The sequence below is a fragment of the Sciurus carolinensis genome, chromosome 3 (assembly GCF_902686445.1).
Source record: "Sciurus carolinensis chromosome 3, mSciCar1.2, whole genome shotgun sequence".
Taxonomy (NCBI): domain Eukaryota; kingdom Metazoa; phylum Chordata; class Mammalia; order Rodentia; family Sciuridae; genus Sciurus; species Sciurus carolinensis.
In genome coordinates, this window is record NC_062215.1 from 156893302 (window position 1) to 156912951 (window position 19650).

Sequence of the window (19650 nt, forward strand, 5' to 3'; positions counted from 1 at the left end):
CCATACATACTTTTACTTCCTTCAGAGAAGGGATAAAAATAACTCTGCATTTATCCTCAGTATTATGAGTCACTCAATAGAGAAGAGGGGATGAAGGACATTTTAATCATATGTACCAGAAGACAAAATGTAATTTAGAGATGAAAACAGTACTTTATAATTTGGTAATTCTCTTTTGTGCTACATGACACAAACTAGATGTGTCACAGAAAGTAGTGGTACAAAGTCATCCTAGGTGATCTCACAGAACTCATTTCCAACTTTGCATATACATTTTAAAATTATGCTTCATTTAATCCCTTTCTCTATTCAAAGTTCTTTTCAGAATTGGTCAGCAAGGAAATGAATTTCGAGAATTGGGCTTGTAGTTAAGGATACATTCACATATATATGTGCTGGAAATAGTACCCGCCTCTGCTTGAAGCCTTGCAGATTTCTCTTAATTCTATGATGATCAGAATTATAATCTTTATTTTTAGAGAGTAGTGGAACTCTTGTTTGACCTAATAATGAAGAAAAAGTTAGGAATGAACCCTAGGGAATGAGTATATAGAGAAAAAACCCCCCAGCATTTACCAAAGAGGAAAAATATTTTTCAAGTTTAAACTGAAGCAAACAAGCAGCAAATGAAGACTATATAGCCCTAGTAAAATTTTATTGAGAACCATTAGGTCATATTCTTTATACAACATATAAATACATATTATCCCAGCCCTTCCCAATAAATGACAATATAACTTTTTGAATATCCCAAATATGGTTTTCCATCTACAGGAGAGAAACATTTCTTCTATAGCCCAACAGTACCAAAGACACCAAAATGGGGGTGCTCTCACTGGTTCAGGGAAGCAGAAAATGAAATCAGAATTCAGGGTGGGAAATCTGGGATAAGTTCTAGTAGCCAAAGGAGTGTGTAAATATACATGTTCACTCTTCACATTTTCTACTTGAAAATCAGCTGGTAGAAGGCAGGGAATCATGATATCAGATACACACTAACGTAAGGATGTAGGAAGAGTGTATTTCTCCACTCAGTTCTTTAGGGAAGTGATAATAAGGAGAGAAAATAGCCTTAGATATCTTTTCAACTAAAACTCTACCTACCCATGGAGAGTTTTGATGCCAAGTAACTGGAACTGACATAAAAGATGAAAAGGGAGTCAAATAACCCTAAGGATTAAAGACCTACAACTCAAATTCCAATGGGCCTATGGAAATGGTCTTGATGATGTTAACATTTATTTCATGATTAAAAGTTACCCATTGCAATTTCTCATTAATACAATAACAAGTGTATGCTGGGATAAACTGGACACTGTTTGAAAAGCTTTGAGGTTTTACTACCTAGTCTTCACATGGAGATAGATGTTATTCAGTTTTATGGAAACCAACTTTTGGGAAGAGTTTTTACCAAGAAGAAAAATATCAGAGGTCAAAATATCATAGAAATAGAACTAAAACAAAGATGCCATGTAACTAAGAAAGCTACTGGAAAAATTTCTTTCAGTCTCCACCATGGTCTTGTCTTTGTACCCTCTGCCTTAGCTCTTAAGCATAGATAAAACAAACAATGGCATCAATATCCTGTCAGTTTAATATCAGTCTTAAAAGGCTTAACAAAAAAGAAAAAAAAAACAAACTTGAATTGTATGTGTCTTGATGAATTTGTTAATGGATGACAATTGCTAAACCATAATCCAAATATTAACAAAGAATCTTATTTGAAATGCTTTCTTCCCTGTCTTGATGTCTTCCTGGAATTAAATGAATAAGACATGAAGAACTGTCATCAAGTAAGTCTCCTGTTTCAAAGATGTGTTTTGTTCTTTTCCCCTTGGTTAACAACTCCAGCAGCTAAAAGTACAGATACAATATAATAAGACATTTAATCAAACCAAATGAGCTGTATTCTCTCAAGCTGGAACCCCAGCCAAAGGCAAACGTGGTTTGCTGTGCACTACTTGTACTTATTCCTGGAAAGGCCGACACCCTTGATCTGAAACTTGCACAAGAAAGGCACAGCTTGCACAAAGCTTACCAGAAGCACTTCTGAGATCTAAGAGGCACAAGTTCCTGACTTAGACCAGTCACGGAGGAAGTAACCTAATCCTAGGAATCGAGCAGTGGGCTGCTTTTCAGATCCTACTGTACAGTAAGTAGCCTTTAGAGGGTGGGGCAATTTCCAATAATATTAGTTATTTTGGTGCTTAAAAGAAAATAATGGGACTACTACCAATAGGAACCAACATATACTCTATAGAGATACCCGCCCCCCATAGCAATTTTTTGTGACCAAGAAAGCCATGAAATAGGCACACTAAAAATTCTCGGACCCTGTTGTTTCAAAGCTACAAAATGTTCCCAAAACAGGTCTGGGAAAGGCAGTAATGGGAGGGAGAAGGAGGATTCCAGTCAATACAATTGTACAAAATCTGAAGTACCAGGAGCCTTCAATTACCATATAAAACCTGATTCTATGGTCTCAGAAACTGATGAACTGTTAACCTTAGGATACACAAAGATTAATTTGTTATAAGCGTGAACTCTGGGAATTCCTCTTAATAAATAGAATTTCTATCAAAAGTTTAATGTTCTTTTTCAAGTTATTGGCTATAGAATAATGGCCCTTCCCACCCTTTTTTAAGCAGAAGTAGAATGCTGTATTCTTCAGTGAAAAGACCAATGTTCAGATAAACTGATAAGAATATATTTTATGGCTTGTACCAAACAACTAGAGTCTTTGAAGAAAGTAAAACACAAGTCAAAGTTTAGAAGGTCAGTCAAACATGGTAGACCAGATTCTGAGGTCACAGGTGCACATTCTCACAGAAAATGGGCTCCGTGATCTCATGTGAATACCAAAGAACAAACACATTTCAGTTAATAGTTTGAAAATACACTAGATTTTTTTCTTTAGAGAAAACCATAAACTGCTATTATTAGCTTATCTTAAACTTACATAACAGAAAGCTCATGACAACTGTCACATTTTAAGATTTTTATAAAAAGGCTAGCATATAGCGCCTGGATGCCTTACTTTGATAAAGAGGTAAATTTGAAAGTATGTTTATCTCTAGATCAAAAAGGCATCAAGAATTTGAAAAATGGTACTTAGGTCCCAAGTCAAGTTTGTAATTCTTGCAGTTTTTCATCTGGAAGCATACAGTCATGTTTTGTCCCCTTTCATAACCAACCACTTAGAGAAAGAATAAGTCATACAGCTGTCTGCCCTCCTGTTGGAGGAAAATATGACACAGAAGAGGTGGAAGGCAATATTCAACCATGGTCATGTACTTAAGCTTGTATTTATATTTAGTTTCTTTCAAACATTTTTAGAGCAGTAACAGATTTTTCATACACTTAAATAAGATTTCCTCCAAGTTCTGAAATACAGTAAATGACCCAAAAATACTGTATTTATCACCCATCCTTCCTTTTGGAAGAAACTTAACAGATGTCCTTGCATACTTTTAAATAAAAGTACATAATAAAAAAAGGAATTGACTAAAGACAAATTCTAGAAAAAAAAAATCAACTCAATCAAGTACACAGTTTGGTTCTCTGTTTCCTTGAAAAGCAATGAAAGCACTTAGCCCAGGTTTGAATGTACAGAAAGGGTCATGCTGTAAGTTGGGAGCGTGGGCATGATTTCCTTTAAAGCTCAAATGCAGGGAACCTGGCTTTCATGGGGACCAGCAGGTCAGCCAGGAAATATATCGTTCCAGCCATTCCTGAAGGGAGAGAAGGAGATGAAAGTTATTACACCAAATGACTTCCATTTTATTGACTTTTTTTTTTTTTTTAAGCATCAACAACATTACAGTATTAATGGCAAAAATTTAAAGGAAATGGGAACAGTCTATATTTATATGCATTCCAGTTCAACATTAGAGGAGATCCCTGTAAGGTGCCTAGCCTTTCTATCCAGAGGGAAGACAGGGGAAGGGGAGAATATGGAGCCATACAAGTTCAAGTCCCTGCCCTGTCATTTACCACGTGAGTTCCTTCCCCATAGCATCATATTTCTCTTGAGTCTCAGTCTCCTCATCTGTGACTTAAGGATAATATGCCTTTATGTTTTTGCCAAAATGATTTATGACAGCATCTGCAAAATGCTCAGCATGTGCCTGGCTTGGTAAATGGTAGTCACCATTTTGACTACTAGTATTAGGTATGAGCTAGAACATGTAGTAAATTTTAATACTGATTTGTTGTATTTGTAAGTACTTCAAGAAATGACCATCAAATTAATTTGTTGATATATCTCAAATTCAAATACATTACCAGGCAGAGAAGTAGCTGCTGATATTATAAGGCAAATAAGTAATGTATGAAAAATACCTTCAAAGAGGGAGAAGGGGGTGTCTGGTGTCCTGCATCCATGTACTCCATAATCTAAGCACCATTCAGCAAACTGAAATGAGACCAAGTTAAGTCACTACAGTGATTTCTTCCAGTGACCCTAGAGGTTGATATACTGTCCCTAAGTGTTATTCTGAAAAGTCAAAAACTATCATGATAAAGAAAAGGGATAAAAGCCCCAAGTATATAGCTTGGAAGGAAATTTAAGGAGTGGTCTAAGCCACAGATTACCAAAGTTATCAAAGAAGAAAGGAACGAGATCACTGACACCTTTTTTTTTTCCCATAAATGCTTCTGAGTAGAATTATGCCCTTTAAAGGAATGCTAATTCGACCAAATAGCTTTTGAAGGCTTTTTCTTAAACAGTGAGTTTATTACCATAAGATGACTCATGCTTTAAAAATTAAATTAATTTAAAGAGATGAACAAGAACTCTTCCCTCAATCCTTTGGCGATGCTTTGGAGCTGGCGGTCTGAGCCCTACCTTACAGGCCCTGTACAGGTACTTCACATCCTGTGTGAGGTTGTAGAGCGCCAGGAAGGCATAGGCGTTCCCTGCAGCACCGTGGCACAGCCCGTACCCCTTCTTCAGCAAACCATATTGCCAGATCACATCTGCACACTGGTAGGCACCACAGAGGTACTTCTCGTCTTTGAACACCTGCAGAGTCAAGGGATGTGAGTATTCTTATACAGGATATAAAAGAAGGTTCCTTCCTGCTATGAAAGCAGGAGCAGTAGGGGAAGAAAAGAGAGGTGACTTGACAAGAAATGTAAGAGATTTAGTGACAGAGATGTGTTATACTGGTAGTGAAAAACTATTAAAATTGACTTCGTTTTTTTTTTTCCCCAAATTAATTGGGCCTAACCTTGTCTGAATGGTCTTGCTTTACATGCATGTGTCTTTGTATAGGGATGTGATCAATTAAGCAGCATTATTTAACTTGAAACTTGCTGTTATCATGAGTCACTCTCCAGAGTACAAATGCTAACTTTTGTACGTGATACTGCCATTATTAAACAGAAACTTTCTTTAAATCCTAGAGAAGAAATTATTAGTTATGAAAACTGATTATATAACATAGCTTTATCAGAACAATATACGTAGACCTTCATAATCTTTTACTGCCTCATATATCTCAAGAAGAGACTTAAAAAATTTTCTGAGTGGGTATTTTTAATGTTTCATTGCAAATCAGGTGTCCTCAAAGCAGAACAAGGTAGTTTTAAATGCTTTTCCATTATATCTTTCTGAAATGTACAATTTGATATACTAAAACTTGCTTAGTTATGAGATGCCAATGGCCATTTATAGCCTATAGAGTTACAATTTGACTTGGACTAATGGTCATACATGTATTAATTTACTTTTATTATTTTTCCTCAATTAAAAATCTTTTCTTCTTTGATTGTGGCTATGCCATATTAGCCTTTTTAGAAGTGATATTTGTATTTTATTTTAATTGCGGTAAGATGTACATTTAAATTTTTTTCAGCACCACACAATTCAATGATATTAACTATACTCACCTTGTTATATAACCATCATTACTATCTATGTGCAGGACTTTTTAATCATTCCCAACAGAAACTCTGTACCCATAAACAATAAATCCCCATTCCCTATTCTCTCTCCCCAGAACCTGGGCAACACTTCATATTAGTTATCACTTCATATAAGTGGCATCATAAAGTATTTATCCTTTTGTATCTGGCTTGTTTCATTTGGCATATTTTCAAGGTTTATGAATGTTGCAGGATGTATTTGAATTTCAATATTTTTTTAATACTGATATGTAGCATATTTTCTTTATTCATTCATCTGTTGTTGGGTAATTGGGCAATTTTCACTTTTCAGCTAAGGAACTATTATGAACATTGGTGCACATATCAGTTTGAATTCTTGTTTTTATTTTTTTCTGGATATATTACCTATGAGTGGAACTGCTAGATTATGTGTTAATTAAATGTTTAATTTTGTAAGGAACCACCAAACTGTTTTCCATGGCAGTCATATCATTTCACATTCCCATTAGCAGTATTTGAGGATTCTATTTTTAATTCAGCTTCTGGGATATTATTTTGGCTCTCTCACTGATGTTATAATCTTGGTTACTCTACCTGTCAGTGAAGCAGTCTCCTTGTTCTATGAAATAATGTCTTCTATGGTCAATAGATACTGTGAGAATGAGTTATAATTCATTTAGCAAAGTGATTTTAAGTCTAACAAATGAATTATGTATTACTCCTTTAAGGATTCTAAGATTAATTTTAAATCATAAAAATTTTTGTTATTTTTTCTAATTTTTTCTCAAAAGAGAAAGTACATTGTACCTTAAAGGCCTGGATGAGCATGTAGATTACCCCAGGGGCTCCATGACACCAGTGGACAAGCAGATCTCGATTATCATCCACACATGGAGGATAATTGCCGGAAGGGAATTTCAGCTGGCAAACAAAGTCTACACTAGGCTTGACCAAAGTATGTAACTTTGCTTGGCTCACTTGAAGGCTGGGCTAGAAATGAGAAAGAAAATTGTTAGTTTTGCTGAAGCAAACAGACTTTCCTAGGACTCAGTATGAATTTTTTTTTTTTTAATTGTAAACAAATGGGATACATGTTGTTTCTCTGTTTGTACATGGCGTAAAGGCATACCATTTGTGTAATCATAAATTTACATAGGGTAATGTTGTTTGATTCATTCTGTTATTTTTTCCCTTCCCCCCCACCCCTCCCACCCCTCTTTTCCCTCTATACAGTCCTTCCTTCCTCCATTCTTGCCCCCCTCCCTAACCCTAACTCTAACCCTAACACTAACCCCTCCCACCCCCCATTATGTGTCATCATCCACTTATTAGCGATATCATTCATCCTTTGGTTTTTTCAGATTGGCTTATCTCACTTTCAGTATGAATTTTAAATCAGTAGAAAAACATGACCAAAGGGAATTGGAGAGTCATTAAAAGGCTTTGAATTTCACCTACTACATTGCTTTGTTCTAATCTTTTGTGATTTCACTTTACAATTTTTAGGTAATGGAGCAAACTAAAACTAGGACATCAGATAGTGTTTACAGTGTTCTGTATTATTTTTCAGCATTCTTTGTCATCTACATACATATAAGTGAGTTTCCTAAGTAAATGCTTGAGAATGAGTGTAGAAGAAATTTCCTGAAGTTTCAATACCTTTAACATGCTTTAAAATTCACAAAGAAATCATTAGATAATCAAGCACAACTTTTACTATTATATTCAGAGAAGTAGCAGGTAATGTTTTCAATAAAAAAGAACACTAACAAATTAGGAGACATGGAATCTGCTGCCATACTACAGCAATACATCTTTATTTTGAGAATTTGAAACTCATCTATATAGCATTATCTCATAAAATGATATACAGATTTATAGGATGTATTGATACAGGGCATATGAATTGCCATTCTTAAGATATAATTTTTTAGCTTCCCTTTTGTATCCTGTTCTTAATTCAATGCACTGTTCACTATTTAAACAATTTTTAAGTGCTGTTTTACCAAGCAGCGGGTGGTGATGTGGGGTGGGCAGGAGACAGTGCTGGAATGAAGCAATATTGATGTTATATCTTTCACAAGATTCTGAAGGTTCTTCAAGGGACATATAGATTATACTTTACATAAGGAACAGTGATCAAGCTCAATTTAAAGTGTTAGAGTAGAATGAGTAAACTTGTCCAACATGGCCTAAAAGTAATATTGTTTTATTTTATGTTGATACATAGGTTTCTACTAGAATGAACTTTCAGGATTAAAAACAAAATAATTTCAAATAGATAATAAACCTGCAAATGAAAAAAAACCAACACTTAAGATTTTCAGATTTCTTTTTACAACTAACAAAAAAGAGGCAGAGTAGATGTCCTCTGATTACCTGTTTTAATGAAAGGTCAATTAGGCCATCCAGTCACTGACACATATGATTTTAATTGACCTTGAATTTCAGAAGACATGAACTCTCCTTTCCTGAAAACATTTAAGAATCTACATGTACTTCTGGAAAAAAAGAGCAACTGAGGGAGTGTGCCAGAAAAACAAAGGAATTAAAGTCTGAATTGTCAAAAATCCTAATTACAAAACTTCTAATTGAGAAGTGCAGAATACTACAGCTGATCTCTGATTGTCACTAACATTCAAAGTGTGATTTTGCATTCAAAGGCAATAATAACCTTGAATTTTTCAGTTTTGTTTTCATTATGTAGTCAGAGAAGGCAGGCTTGACAATGGTTTTGTATTATTATAGCTGGCTACTCAACCACCTGATAATATGTATAGCCAAGCACTCATGCTGAACATATCGAAACCCTTTTTTTTTTTTCGGGGGCAGGGGTAACTGGGGATTGAACTCAGAGGCACTCACCACTGAGCCACAACCTCAGCCCTAACTTTTTTGTTTTTTATTTAGAGACACGGTCTCACTGAATTGCTTAGTTTCTTGCCATTGCTGAGGCTGGCTTTGAACTTTCGATCCTCCCATCTCAGCCTCCCGAGCCACTCAGATTACAGGTGTGTGCCACTGTGCCCGGATCGAAACATTTTTCTTTACACCATATTGTGCTCTGGGAAGATGAGGGGTGCCTGCTGCTGCCATTAAGAATCTATTTTTTTTTTTTGACACAAATTCTTATTCGAAAGTGCCAATTCTCCTTAAGGACAGTTTCTAAGTCCCCTAAAATGACATTCTCTGAGTTTTCTTCGGACCTCTTCTCTTTAAGTCATGTTACCACAGTGAGTTCTCAGTTTATCTGACTTTGGTTGATGTCTCCCAATAGTAAAAGGACTTAAGAACTGTTGGACATAGCACTTTTTATTGTTGTTGTTGTTGTTGTTATTGGGAATTGAACCCAGGGGCACTCTACCACTGAGCTACATCCTCAGTTCTTTTTATTTTTTAAATTTTGACACAGGGTCTCACCAAGTTACTGAGGCTGACCTTCACTGCTTCCGCCTTCCCAGTGCTGGGATTACAGGTGTGTACCACTGCGCCTAGATGGGCAGAGTACATTCAGCTGCTATTCAGGTATATTATCCAAAATTCACTGAAAATTCTCCTAGGCTCTGCTCTCTATGTGAGCTTTAGATAACACATGCTCCTTTGTTTTCTATTGATTTTGTTCTTACTCCTGGAATTTGTTTCAGTGGACTGTATCTTATAATATGGGAATATATTAATTCAAGGCATTTGCTAAAAGAGAAGAGCAAAAGGGTACTTCACACAAAATTACAGGTCAAAATACTTTAGTCACCATGAGTGGCAATAGGTAGGAAGGTACAGTCACCTACAATCAAATATCATCTCAAAGCACAGTTTCTTTATGTTTATACTCTTTAAAATGCACCGTGGCCAAAGTTATCTTTGTTTGTCTGGGTCAAATGATGGCATGATGCTGTAGTTGACAGAAGGATAAAACAGAGCTGCAGAGTCTATCTTCCCACCCAAGGCAGTGCATGTCAGTCAGGTGGCACATTTAAAAGTCTCCACATACTTGGCCCTTACCTGCATCAGGTAGTAATAAATTCCTGCCAGGCCATGAGCAGCCCCTACATAATATTCCTGGTACCATTCATACATCAGTGGAGACTTTGCAGCGAAGTTTCTCTTTCTAGCTAGGTTTTCTCCAGTGGTTAAAACTGTTTCACAAATCTATAGGGAGAAAGTCAACCGAAATAACAAGACAATTAGAATAAAAATCTTTCTGGTGGAGGCAAGGAGCTTTTTGCTATGAGGTACTGAAAAATGTATGTTAAACATCATATTTTGGCTAGGGAGGGGCACAGTTTACTTCAGTAGAAATGAGTGTGACTCAGAGAAAAGAAGTGAGAAGTGAAGTGAGGAAAGACAGGGAGAACCTTGAACTCTATTTACTAGTGTCACAAGAATTCACTTGTCAAAGGAAAGCACAAACTTCCAGGCACAAAAGGAGACATCTGCATCTGAGGGGTGAAATCTGGCCCTGACCTTCCTCTGAAAGGGTCTCTAAACTCTCAAATAGACCAGGTGGCCTTCTGATTCAAGTCCCTCCCACAGTGTTTCCACACTAAATGTTCCCAGCATTCAGTATGAATTACTGTTGGTCTTTCTGTGTCTCACCTCTAGAGGTCAAGATACACTCTTTCTACTTGGGATTTGCTAACTGGAGAGACAAAGATAATAGGTTAGGCAATGAGCAAGACTTCTAAAGACTTCTCAAAGCATTAAATTGTGGTACCTGCTGAATATGGCTTTGAGGAATCTTTTCAACTCCAAAGTTCTTGTTGACAAAAAGAAGAGCATAGATGTAGCCCATTCGTCCATAGAGCATTTCATTTGGAGCATGGGGATCAATTTTATTTAGGTGAATTAGCCTAGGAATAGAAACACATGGCTAAAATAATCTGACAGGGATTGCTATTGGTGAATACTTAAAAATGTTACATTAAAATATATATACACTGTATAGATGTTTTATGCATATAAAACATGTTTGTATAAAGCTATATATATGTATACGATCAGGGTTCAAAGATTTAGCCTTCAATTAAATTTCTTTTCTTCAGTTTACAATAGAACTTACAAAAAAAAAAAAAAAAAAAAAAAAAAAAAAAAAGAAAGAAAAGAAAATCAAAGAAAAAGAATGCAGGTGAGTGGCTGAGGCTGCTTGGAACCTCCTTAGTTCTTCACAGAACTGTATTCTAAGACGAGCAGTTAGGCAGCTGGCATCAGGGAAACCAAACTGCTGGCTCTCAGAGCATGCAGTCTGGAGAAAGGACTGAGTTAACATGCAAGGGGCCAGGTCTTTCCATAAAATGAAAGACTTGCTGCATCCCACTCATCCTCTTTCTTGGTTTATTCCCTAATGTGTCAACAGGCCTATGTGAAGAATCTGTATGGCAGCCTGATCTACTGCCATTGATAACACATGCAGATGGCACAAAGTTATCATGTCATTGTCCCCGTCTTCCAGTCTCTCAGCCTAATAGTTCTTATCTTCGGAAATGACCTTGGTCACCAGTTTTTTTGTATTTCTAGATTTATCTTATGTACATATAGGCATAAATATACATATTTATGAATATAAATATATTCTCCCGCATGTTCTACACAGTTGTTGAATAACACATCTTTACAACCATTATACATTGGCACACAGTCTCATTCTTGTAACAGCTGCAGAGGACTATTGAGTTAAGAGGATGTATTACAATTTATTAGGTCCCTATTGACAGGCTCAGTCCAGCTTCTTAGATAAGCTTGTTTTTGTTACAGGTCCCAGGTAAGATGGAGTAAGCACACTTAATCATACTCTCCTACTAAATGTAGACTCCCAAAGCTGGACAGAAAACATGAAGCAGCTATTTGAGGACTCTGAAAAGTAAACATAAGAAGGCAGAATGGGGAAGAAGACCAGAATTTGAAGATCCACCAAACTGGTGGTGAGTTTGTCACGTTTTCCCCTCTGTTGTGCCCCTGGCCCAAAGCCCAGAGGTGGACACCTGGGGGCTCATAGACTCAAAAGGTGCCCTTTAATTCTGTCTCAATGATGAACATGAAAGAGAGATCCTAATACCTGGAGAGGGTGGGTAGTTTTTTCTTTGTTCTCTTGTGCCCGGTCCACAAGAAATCTTATGTTGTCAGCACAAGTGAAGGCAATGGAACTCACAGGAGCCAGAACTCCAAAGGAAGAAAACTTTGTCACAGAGCTGAGGAGCTGTATTCCCCTGGGGGAAGGGTAAACCTCACTGCTTTACTCCTCTTTCTATCCTCCACATCACCTATTCCCAGAGCAGGCAGCCATGGGAAGTACATGGCAGAGCAGGATAACTAAAGTCTCAGTTTTCTTGCCAGAGGACCAAAGAGGGAAGCCTCAGGGAATCAGAAAGGAGGAGGTGGTCAAAGAGGGAGGTAAATAAGATTGGGAAAGAAAGCACATTTGGTAGTTTGAACTCTGAGAATGAACCTTTTTTTCCTTTTAGCAGGAACGGTGGAGGAGCAAATGTGAGAGAGAATGTCTTTGCTATTCACATGGAATTTTGAAAGTGCAGCAGGGGCTGTCCCTTAGGTACAACCTGGAACAGGCTTTATATAAAATCTAAGAAGGGTATGAGGAAAATGTGGATTTCTCTGAGCTATAAGAACAGCACAGAACCCATATCTGCATGTGGGTATGTATGTAGATCTTCTTTCTAACAAATGTTTTCACATTTGGCAGAATGTACAACTACTTATGTTTTCATTTTAACATGCTCAGCAGTCAGGGTATAGCTGAGAAGGTATAAAGCCCCCATGGCTAATCTCTGGAGACCACCAATATTAACCAAAAAACAAGAATAAAAGAAACCCAAGCAGACAAAAATCTGTCAGTTGCTATCACGAGGCTGCATACCAAAAGGGAGAGTGAAGATGTCTCAGTTCCACAGGGAGTGTACTTGTGAAAAAGAAAATAATCTTCCTCTCTACTACTTCCACAAGCTTTGAGGGGAAAGGAATGCTTAATATTTAAAATGAAGAGGACACATTTCAAAAAACCAGAATAAGGTGATTTCAGTGATTGAAAACAGCTAACAGTTATGAAACAAAGGCTAAGAAAAAGGTATAAAGGAACCTATTTCAAGGGAACTTACTCCTCAATAGGGAATAGTTTAAAAGAGCATGGCTAGTTGTAATTATTAGAAAAGTTTCAACTTTTTCACATTATACCTCGAGAACTGAGGCATCTCAAATTAGTTAAATATGCAAATAATGGCTCATGTATTTTTTTTTTTTTTCCTTTAACAAATAAGTAATCAACTTACAGTGAAACAGGGGTTATGTTAGAAACAGGGTCACCATAGTCAAATATTTCTTTCTATTTTCTTGTAATACCTTGTTTAACTTTTGATCAACATTATACAGGGCTATGTGGGTGGTATATGGGCCACTGTGTTTTCTATTTCAGTGCCATGTATATAGGCATACACACACACACACACACACCCCTAATTTTTTAAAGAATTTAAAAACATTTATTAAGAAAAAAATATTTTTCCTCATGCCACAATTGGTACTTTAGTATCACTGAGACTATAAGAAAACAAATCTTTTACTAGGTACAAGGTTCAACTGTTGTAGTAAACAAAATGAATGTCTGCATTTAGATAAGAACCTATTATCATTTTAATATAAATATATCAGGTTATATAGAATTTAGATTTAAAAAAGCATTCTGATTTATTTTTGCAAAGGAAGTCAAAGAACTATTCAAAAGGGAGAATTTATGTTACTTTTTTAAGCAAGCATGATCTACAGATGTATTACTCAAAACAATTATTCATTTACTGCTAATGATGTTCCAGTCAAAATAAAATGAGCCACTGCATTACAAATTGCCATTCCTTTCTTTGCCAATGTATCACCTACACTACCATTAGATGGCAATATAAAATTAGCATTTTAATTAATTTTACAACCAAACTCACTTGGATTTGGGTTGTTTGAAGTAGTAGCAAATACCATACAAATACTTCAATGTAAAATGTGCTCAAAGTAAGTATCTCATTCAATGGAGTTTAGGGTAATAAGAAAAGTATCTTTTTTTCTGGATTTTAATTCAAATCACTAAACCAGTTGGATCAGAGGTTACCAACAGTTGGATTTTTGACTACACGTTTCACAAGCTATGCTCTCAAGATAAAATAATGATAGCATTCATAAATCATAATGGTTATTTTATGTGTTTTCATAAACTCTCAAACTTCCAAGCATATTGTTCCAGTTCCATTTATTTGTTTTGATTATGTTGATATTAATAGCAACCAATCTTTAAAAGAGATAAGGAAGTCACTGAAATGTCACTAAAGAAAAAACAAAGACATTTCAACAGGCTACTTCTATCCCACAACTAGCAATATTTCCCCAGGGTGTTACTGGGAGAGTTTTTTTGATCTTGTATTATATCAAAAGGTTTGTAACAGTATTTAAAAAAAAAAAAAGTTGTTCTTTCTGACCTATCACACTCTTCATCACTCTAAGTACTGGCCCAAAGCACTATATATGTCAGGTTGGCCACTAATTGGGCTATGCTTTCTATTTGTGCTATGGTACTAATACCTCGGTATAGAAAGAAGGGTAAAAACAGACATGATATATATCAGGCAGTAGAAAAAACTACCACTATGGCACTATGTATTGCTGTCCACTCCCCTATCCCTTAGTCATTCCACAGGACAATTTGAATAAGGACACATACACACACACTCCTTTTGGGGAGTCAGAGACCCCTCCAACTCCAAGAGAAGTATGAATGCTCATCCAGGCATGATGGTACATGCCTATAATCCCAGTGGCTCAGGAGGCTGAGGTAGGAGGATCACAAGTTCAAAGCCAGACTCAGCAACCTGGAGAGTTCCCTAAGCAACTTAGTGAGACACTGTCTCAAAATAAAATATAAAAAGGGCTGGGGATGTAGCTCAGTGGTTAAGTGTCTCTGGGTTCAATCCCTAGTACAAAACAAAAACAAAAACAAAAACAAAAACAAACCAAAAACCCAAAAACCAAATGAACCCAAAATCCAGATTTTCTCAGAGGCTTAAGGTTAAGATCTTCTTCTAAGGAAAACACTGATTTCTTTGAACTTCAGTTTCTTTGTCTAAGAATTAGGCTTTTGATAATTTCAAAGGCCCTTTTTTGATTCTAAAGCTCAAAAATAAGATTTTGAAAGATCATTACATTAAAAAAATGTAGGAAAGAAAAGATGAGCTGCAATATGAGGTGGGCAGTGGAGCGCAACACAGCCTCTACAGAGAATCTGAGTGTGATATCCCAAAAGGGGTATGACAAGAGGAAGGAAAACAAGCAAAACAAGCGCCAGGCCCAGTGGCACATGCCTGTAATCCCAGTGGCTCAGAAGGCTGAGACAGGAGGATGGTGAGTTCAAAGCCAACCTCAGCAAAAGCGAGGTACTAAGCAACTCAGTGAGACCCTATCTCTGAATAAAATACAAAATAGGGCTGGGGATGTGGCTCCATGGTTGAGTGCCCTGAGTTCAATCCCTGGTACTGCCCCCCACCAAAAAAGTAAAACAAGCATGTAGGTTTATTAAATACCTCATAATATCAAATAATTTTGGGTCTCCTAAAACCAAACCATAAAGAATTACAAATTAGATTTGAAAGATGAAGCAAGCACTATAATGTACAAATAATTCTTTCTGTTGTGTCATGAACTTCAAAAATCTAAATAGCATATTTTTCTGTTACATATTTGCATTCTATATTTTCAACCTTAAGAAGTCTTCTGGTTATAAAATATTCTTGAAAACCTCACAAAAATTTTAGAAAGTTATAAAAAATAAAATAAAAACATCTTTATTACCAAGGTGTCAAGAAAAAAAAAATGAACTCATAACTAACTCTTCTGAGTGCTTTAATTTTAGTAAACTAACAATGATATTTGGTTCCATTTCCCACAGAGTGTTTCCTAGACTGGGTCTTCAAGACAAGGGAATACAGATGCCTATGTAAGTTTGGTACATGTTGCTCCCTAGAGTTACAGTGTTTCCCTATGCACATAAACTACAAAAGGTTCTGAGCAGCCAGTAAAGATGTATATTTAATTTTGTTTAACTAGTGTTTGAATATAATCCCCAATCTGAATACCCTGCTTTCATTAAAACCATTAACATTCCTCACACAGCAAACTATTACTATTTGGCTGCACAAATATTGGGGAATGGTGGCATTAACTACAAAATATTGGGAGCATTACAATTTAAGTTGATGGTATTTAAGAGCAATTCACTAAGTAAGACTATCTTATGAGCCTTGTGTGGCTTTTTTTTAATTATTGTAAACAAATGGGGTACATGTTGTTTCTCTATTTGTACATGGAGTCAAGGCATACCATTTGTGTAATCATAAATTTACATAGGGCAATGTTGTTTGATTCATTCTGTTATTTTTTTTCCCTTCCCTCCCACCCCTCCCACCCCTCTTTCCCTCTATACAGTCCTTCCTTCCTCCATTCTTACCACCCTCCTTATCCCTAACCCTAAACCTAACGCTAACCCCTCCAACCCCCCATTATATGTCCTCATCCGCTTATCAGCAAGGTCATTCGTCCTTTAGTTTTTTGAGATTGGCTTATCTCACTTAGCATGATATTCTCCAATTTCATCCATTTGCCTGCAAATGCCATAATTTTATCATTCTTCATGGTGGAGTAATATTCCATTGTATATATATACCACAGTTTCTTTATCCATTCATCAACTGAAGGGCATCTAGGTTGGTTCCACAATCTGGCTATGGTGAATTCAGCAGCAATGAACATTGATGTGGCTGTATCTCTGTAGTATGCTGATTTTAAGTCCTTTGGGTATAGGCTGAGGAGTGGGATAGCTGGGTCAAATGGTGGTTCCATTCCAAGCTTTCTGAGGAATATCCATACTGCTTTCCAGAGTGGCTGCACTAATTTGCAACCCCACCAGCAATGTATGAGTGTACCTTTCTCCCCACATCCTCGCCAACACCTGTTGTTGCTTGTGTTCTTGATAATCGCCATTCTAATTGGGGTGAGATGAAATCTTAGGGTAGTTTTGATTTGCATTTCTCTTATTACTAGAGATGTTGAACATTTTTTCATATGTTTGTTGATTGCTTATAGATCTTCTTCTGTGAAGTGTCTGTTCATTTCCTTAGCCCATTTGTTGATTGGATTATTTATATTCTTGGTGTAGAGTTTTTTGAGTTCTTTATAGATTCTGGAAATTAGCGCTCTATCTGAAGTATGAGTGGCAAAGATATTCTCCCACTCTGTAGGCTCTCTCTTCACATTACTGATAGTTTCCTTTGCTGAAAGAAAGCTTTTTAGTTTGAATCTATCCCAGTTGTTGATTCTTGCTTTTATTTCTTGTGCTATGGGAGTCCTGTTAAGGAAGTCTGATCCTAAGCCAACAAGTTGAAGGTTTGGACCTACTTTTTCTTCTATAAGATGCAGGGTCTCTGGTCTGATTCCAAGGTCCTTGATCCATTTTGAGTTGAGTTTTGTGCAGGGTGAGAGATAGGGGTTTAATTTCATTCTGTTGCATATGGTTTTCCAGTTTTCCCAGCACCATTTGTTGAAGAGGCTATCTTTTCTCCATTGCATATTTTTGGCCCCTTTGTCTAGTATGAGAAAATTTTATTTATTTGGGTTTGTGTCCATGTCCTCTATTCTGTACCATTGATCCTTGTGTAGCTTTTTAAACTGGCCAAGCAAAAAGGGAAACGGTTTCTGTGTTTCAAATTTAAGTATGGAATAGCTTTTGTATTGGCTAGTCTTATACAAGTCAATTGCTTTGGAAGGAACATACTTTAAACTTTAGGGAAATTATTCCCTAAATGCCATTTTGTCAAGCTTGGTAATATGTTTTATCCTAAATATTTCTTAGCCCTGAAATACAATTTTCGGAGTTTCTTCTTCCACATATACAAGTAATGTGGTTTCTGATCATGTTATACTACAAAATTTATAACCTTTGATATATGTAACACAGTTATACATAAAAAATATTTGCTGTGGTTTAGAGTCCCCCAAAAACTCATGTGTGAGACAATGTAAGAATTTTCAGAGATGAAACAATTGGGCTCATGAAAATCTTAACCTAACCAGTGGACTGATCCATTGGTATGAATTAACTGGGTGATAACTGTAGGCAGGTAGAGGTATTATTGGAGGAGATAGGTTACTGGGGGGTCTGCCTTTGGGATTTATATTTTGTCATTGGTGGGCAAAGATCTCTGCTTCCGGACTTCCATGTCTTGAACTGCTTTCCTCTGCCATGCCCTTCCACCCTGATGTTCTGTCTCACATCAGGTTCAGAGCTGGAATTGGTCACCCACAGGCTCTGACCTCTGAAACCAATGAGCTCCTAAATAAAATTTTCCTCTTCTACACTGTTCAAGTATTTTGGTCACAGTGATACAAGAGCTCACTAAAACATATGTCAATGCAGGGAATATTTAATATAATAATTAAGAAAGCATTTTAGAGTAAAAGACTCCTTGATCTACTCATTTCCTCCTCCTCTTAGATTTCCAGCAGAAGCCAGGTGCAGTGGCAAATGCCTACAATCCCAGCTGCTCGGGAGGCTGAGGCAGGAGGCTTGTGAGTTCAAAGTCACCCTCAGCAACTTAGTAAGGCCCTAAGCAACTGTCTCTAAATAAATTATAAGAAAAGGACTGGGGATGTGGCTCAGTGGTCAAGCAACCCTGGGTTCAATTCCCAGGACAAAAAAAAAAAAAAAAAATTTCCAGTGGAAGTTAAGTTACAATATAAAAATATCAACAAGAAATAAGAAAGAATAGAAAAATATAAAGAAAAGTTGAGGGAAGGGGGAGAAATTGTGTATGCTTTTGCCAATTTGTCTGTGTATGTGTATGGTTAAATAACATGGGTGTGAATGCTTCCTTCTTTAAATACAACCTAGTTATATCTTTTAAAATGTCCAAAGAGCCTGATGATGAAATATACACTTCCACACAGTCCAGTCACCCCTCGGTATTCACAGGGAATGGTTCCCAGTTCTCTGGTGGGTACTGAAATCTAAGGATGCTCAAGTCCCTCATATGAAATGGCATAGTAGCATATAACCTATGCTTATCCTCCCATCTACTTTAAATCATCCCCAGATTACTGACAATACTCAATGCAATATAAATGCTATATATAAGTGGTTGTATTGTTTAAAGAATAACAATATGGAAGAAAGTCTGTACTATTCAGTAACAGATGCAAATTTGTTTTCTAATATTTTTGATTCACAGTTGAATCTGTGGATGTGAACCTGCAGATATGGAAGGCAACTGTTTAAGATTAACTAAGGGAATCTCAACAAACTATACTGGTAGTGATAATGCTATTTCGGTAGTAATTTATAAGAAAGAATAGTGGGAATAAAAAAACAATGGACAACTCAGGTATGATCACTGATTAAACTGTTTCTAGAGTTGCAACTCTCCTGTTAGTGTGACCATGCTCAGTGACAGCCTAAGTGCCCCACATGGAGTTGCATGGCATCCAGATTCCTTCGTAAATTCAAAAGTATGCTCAATAAACTCTAATAAAGCAAAAAAGTTTACTGGTACAAAAGTTTAGTAATTCTTCCTAATTCACAAGTTTCCAGTGCATTGCCATGACTTATATTAAAATTGGAAATCTGGATTTGCATGGCATTATCCCTAAGAAAGGTAGTCTTGAATTAGTTGTGGTCCCTTAGGATGCCTCTCCCAGTCCACCTGCAAGAATTGAACCACATTTCTT

The 19650-nt window shown here is 36.6% G+C and overlaps 1 protein-coding gene across 3 annotated transcripts in view; it reads right to left on the reverse strand.

Moving 5' to 3' along the window:
* Positions 1-2693: 2693 nt before the first annotated feature.
* The window catches only part of Lancl1 (LanC like glutathione S-transferase 1), a 34347-nt gene continuing 17390 nt past the window's right edge, over positions 2694-19650 (reverse strand). For all 3 annotated transcript variants that reach the window (XM_047546528.1, XM_047546526.1, XM_047546527.1), the window contains 6 exons: positions 10604-10739; positions 9892-10038; positions 6697-6879; positions 4847-5023; positions 4342-4414; positions 2694-3731 (listed from right to left, as the gene is read on the reverse strand). In XM_047546528.1, the coding sequence (XP_047402484.1) occupies positions 3655-3731; positions 4342-4414; positions 4847-5023; positions 6697-6879; positions 9892-10038; positions 10604-10739 (793 nt within the window). In that variant the 3' untranslated portion in view covers positions 2694-3654. The remainder of the gene's footprint in view (positions 3732-4341; positions 4415-4846; positions 5024-6696; positions 6880-9891; positions 10039-10603; positions 10740-19650) is intronic.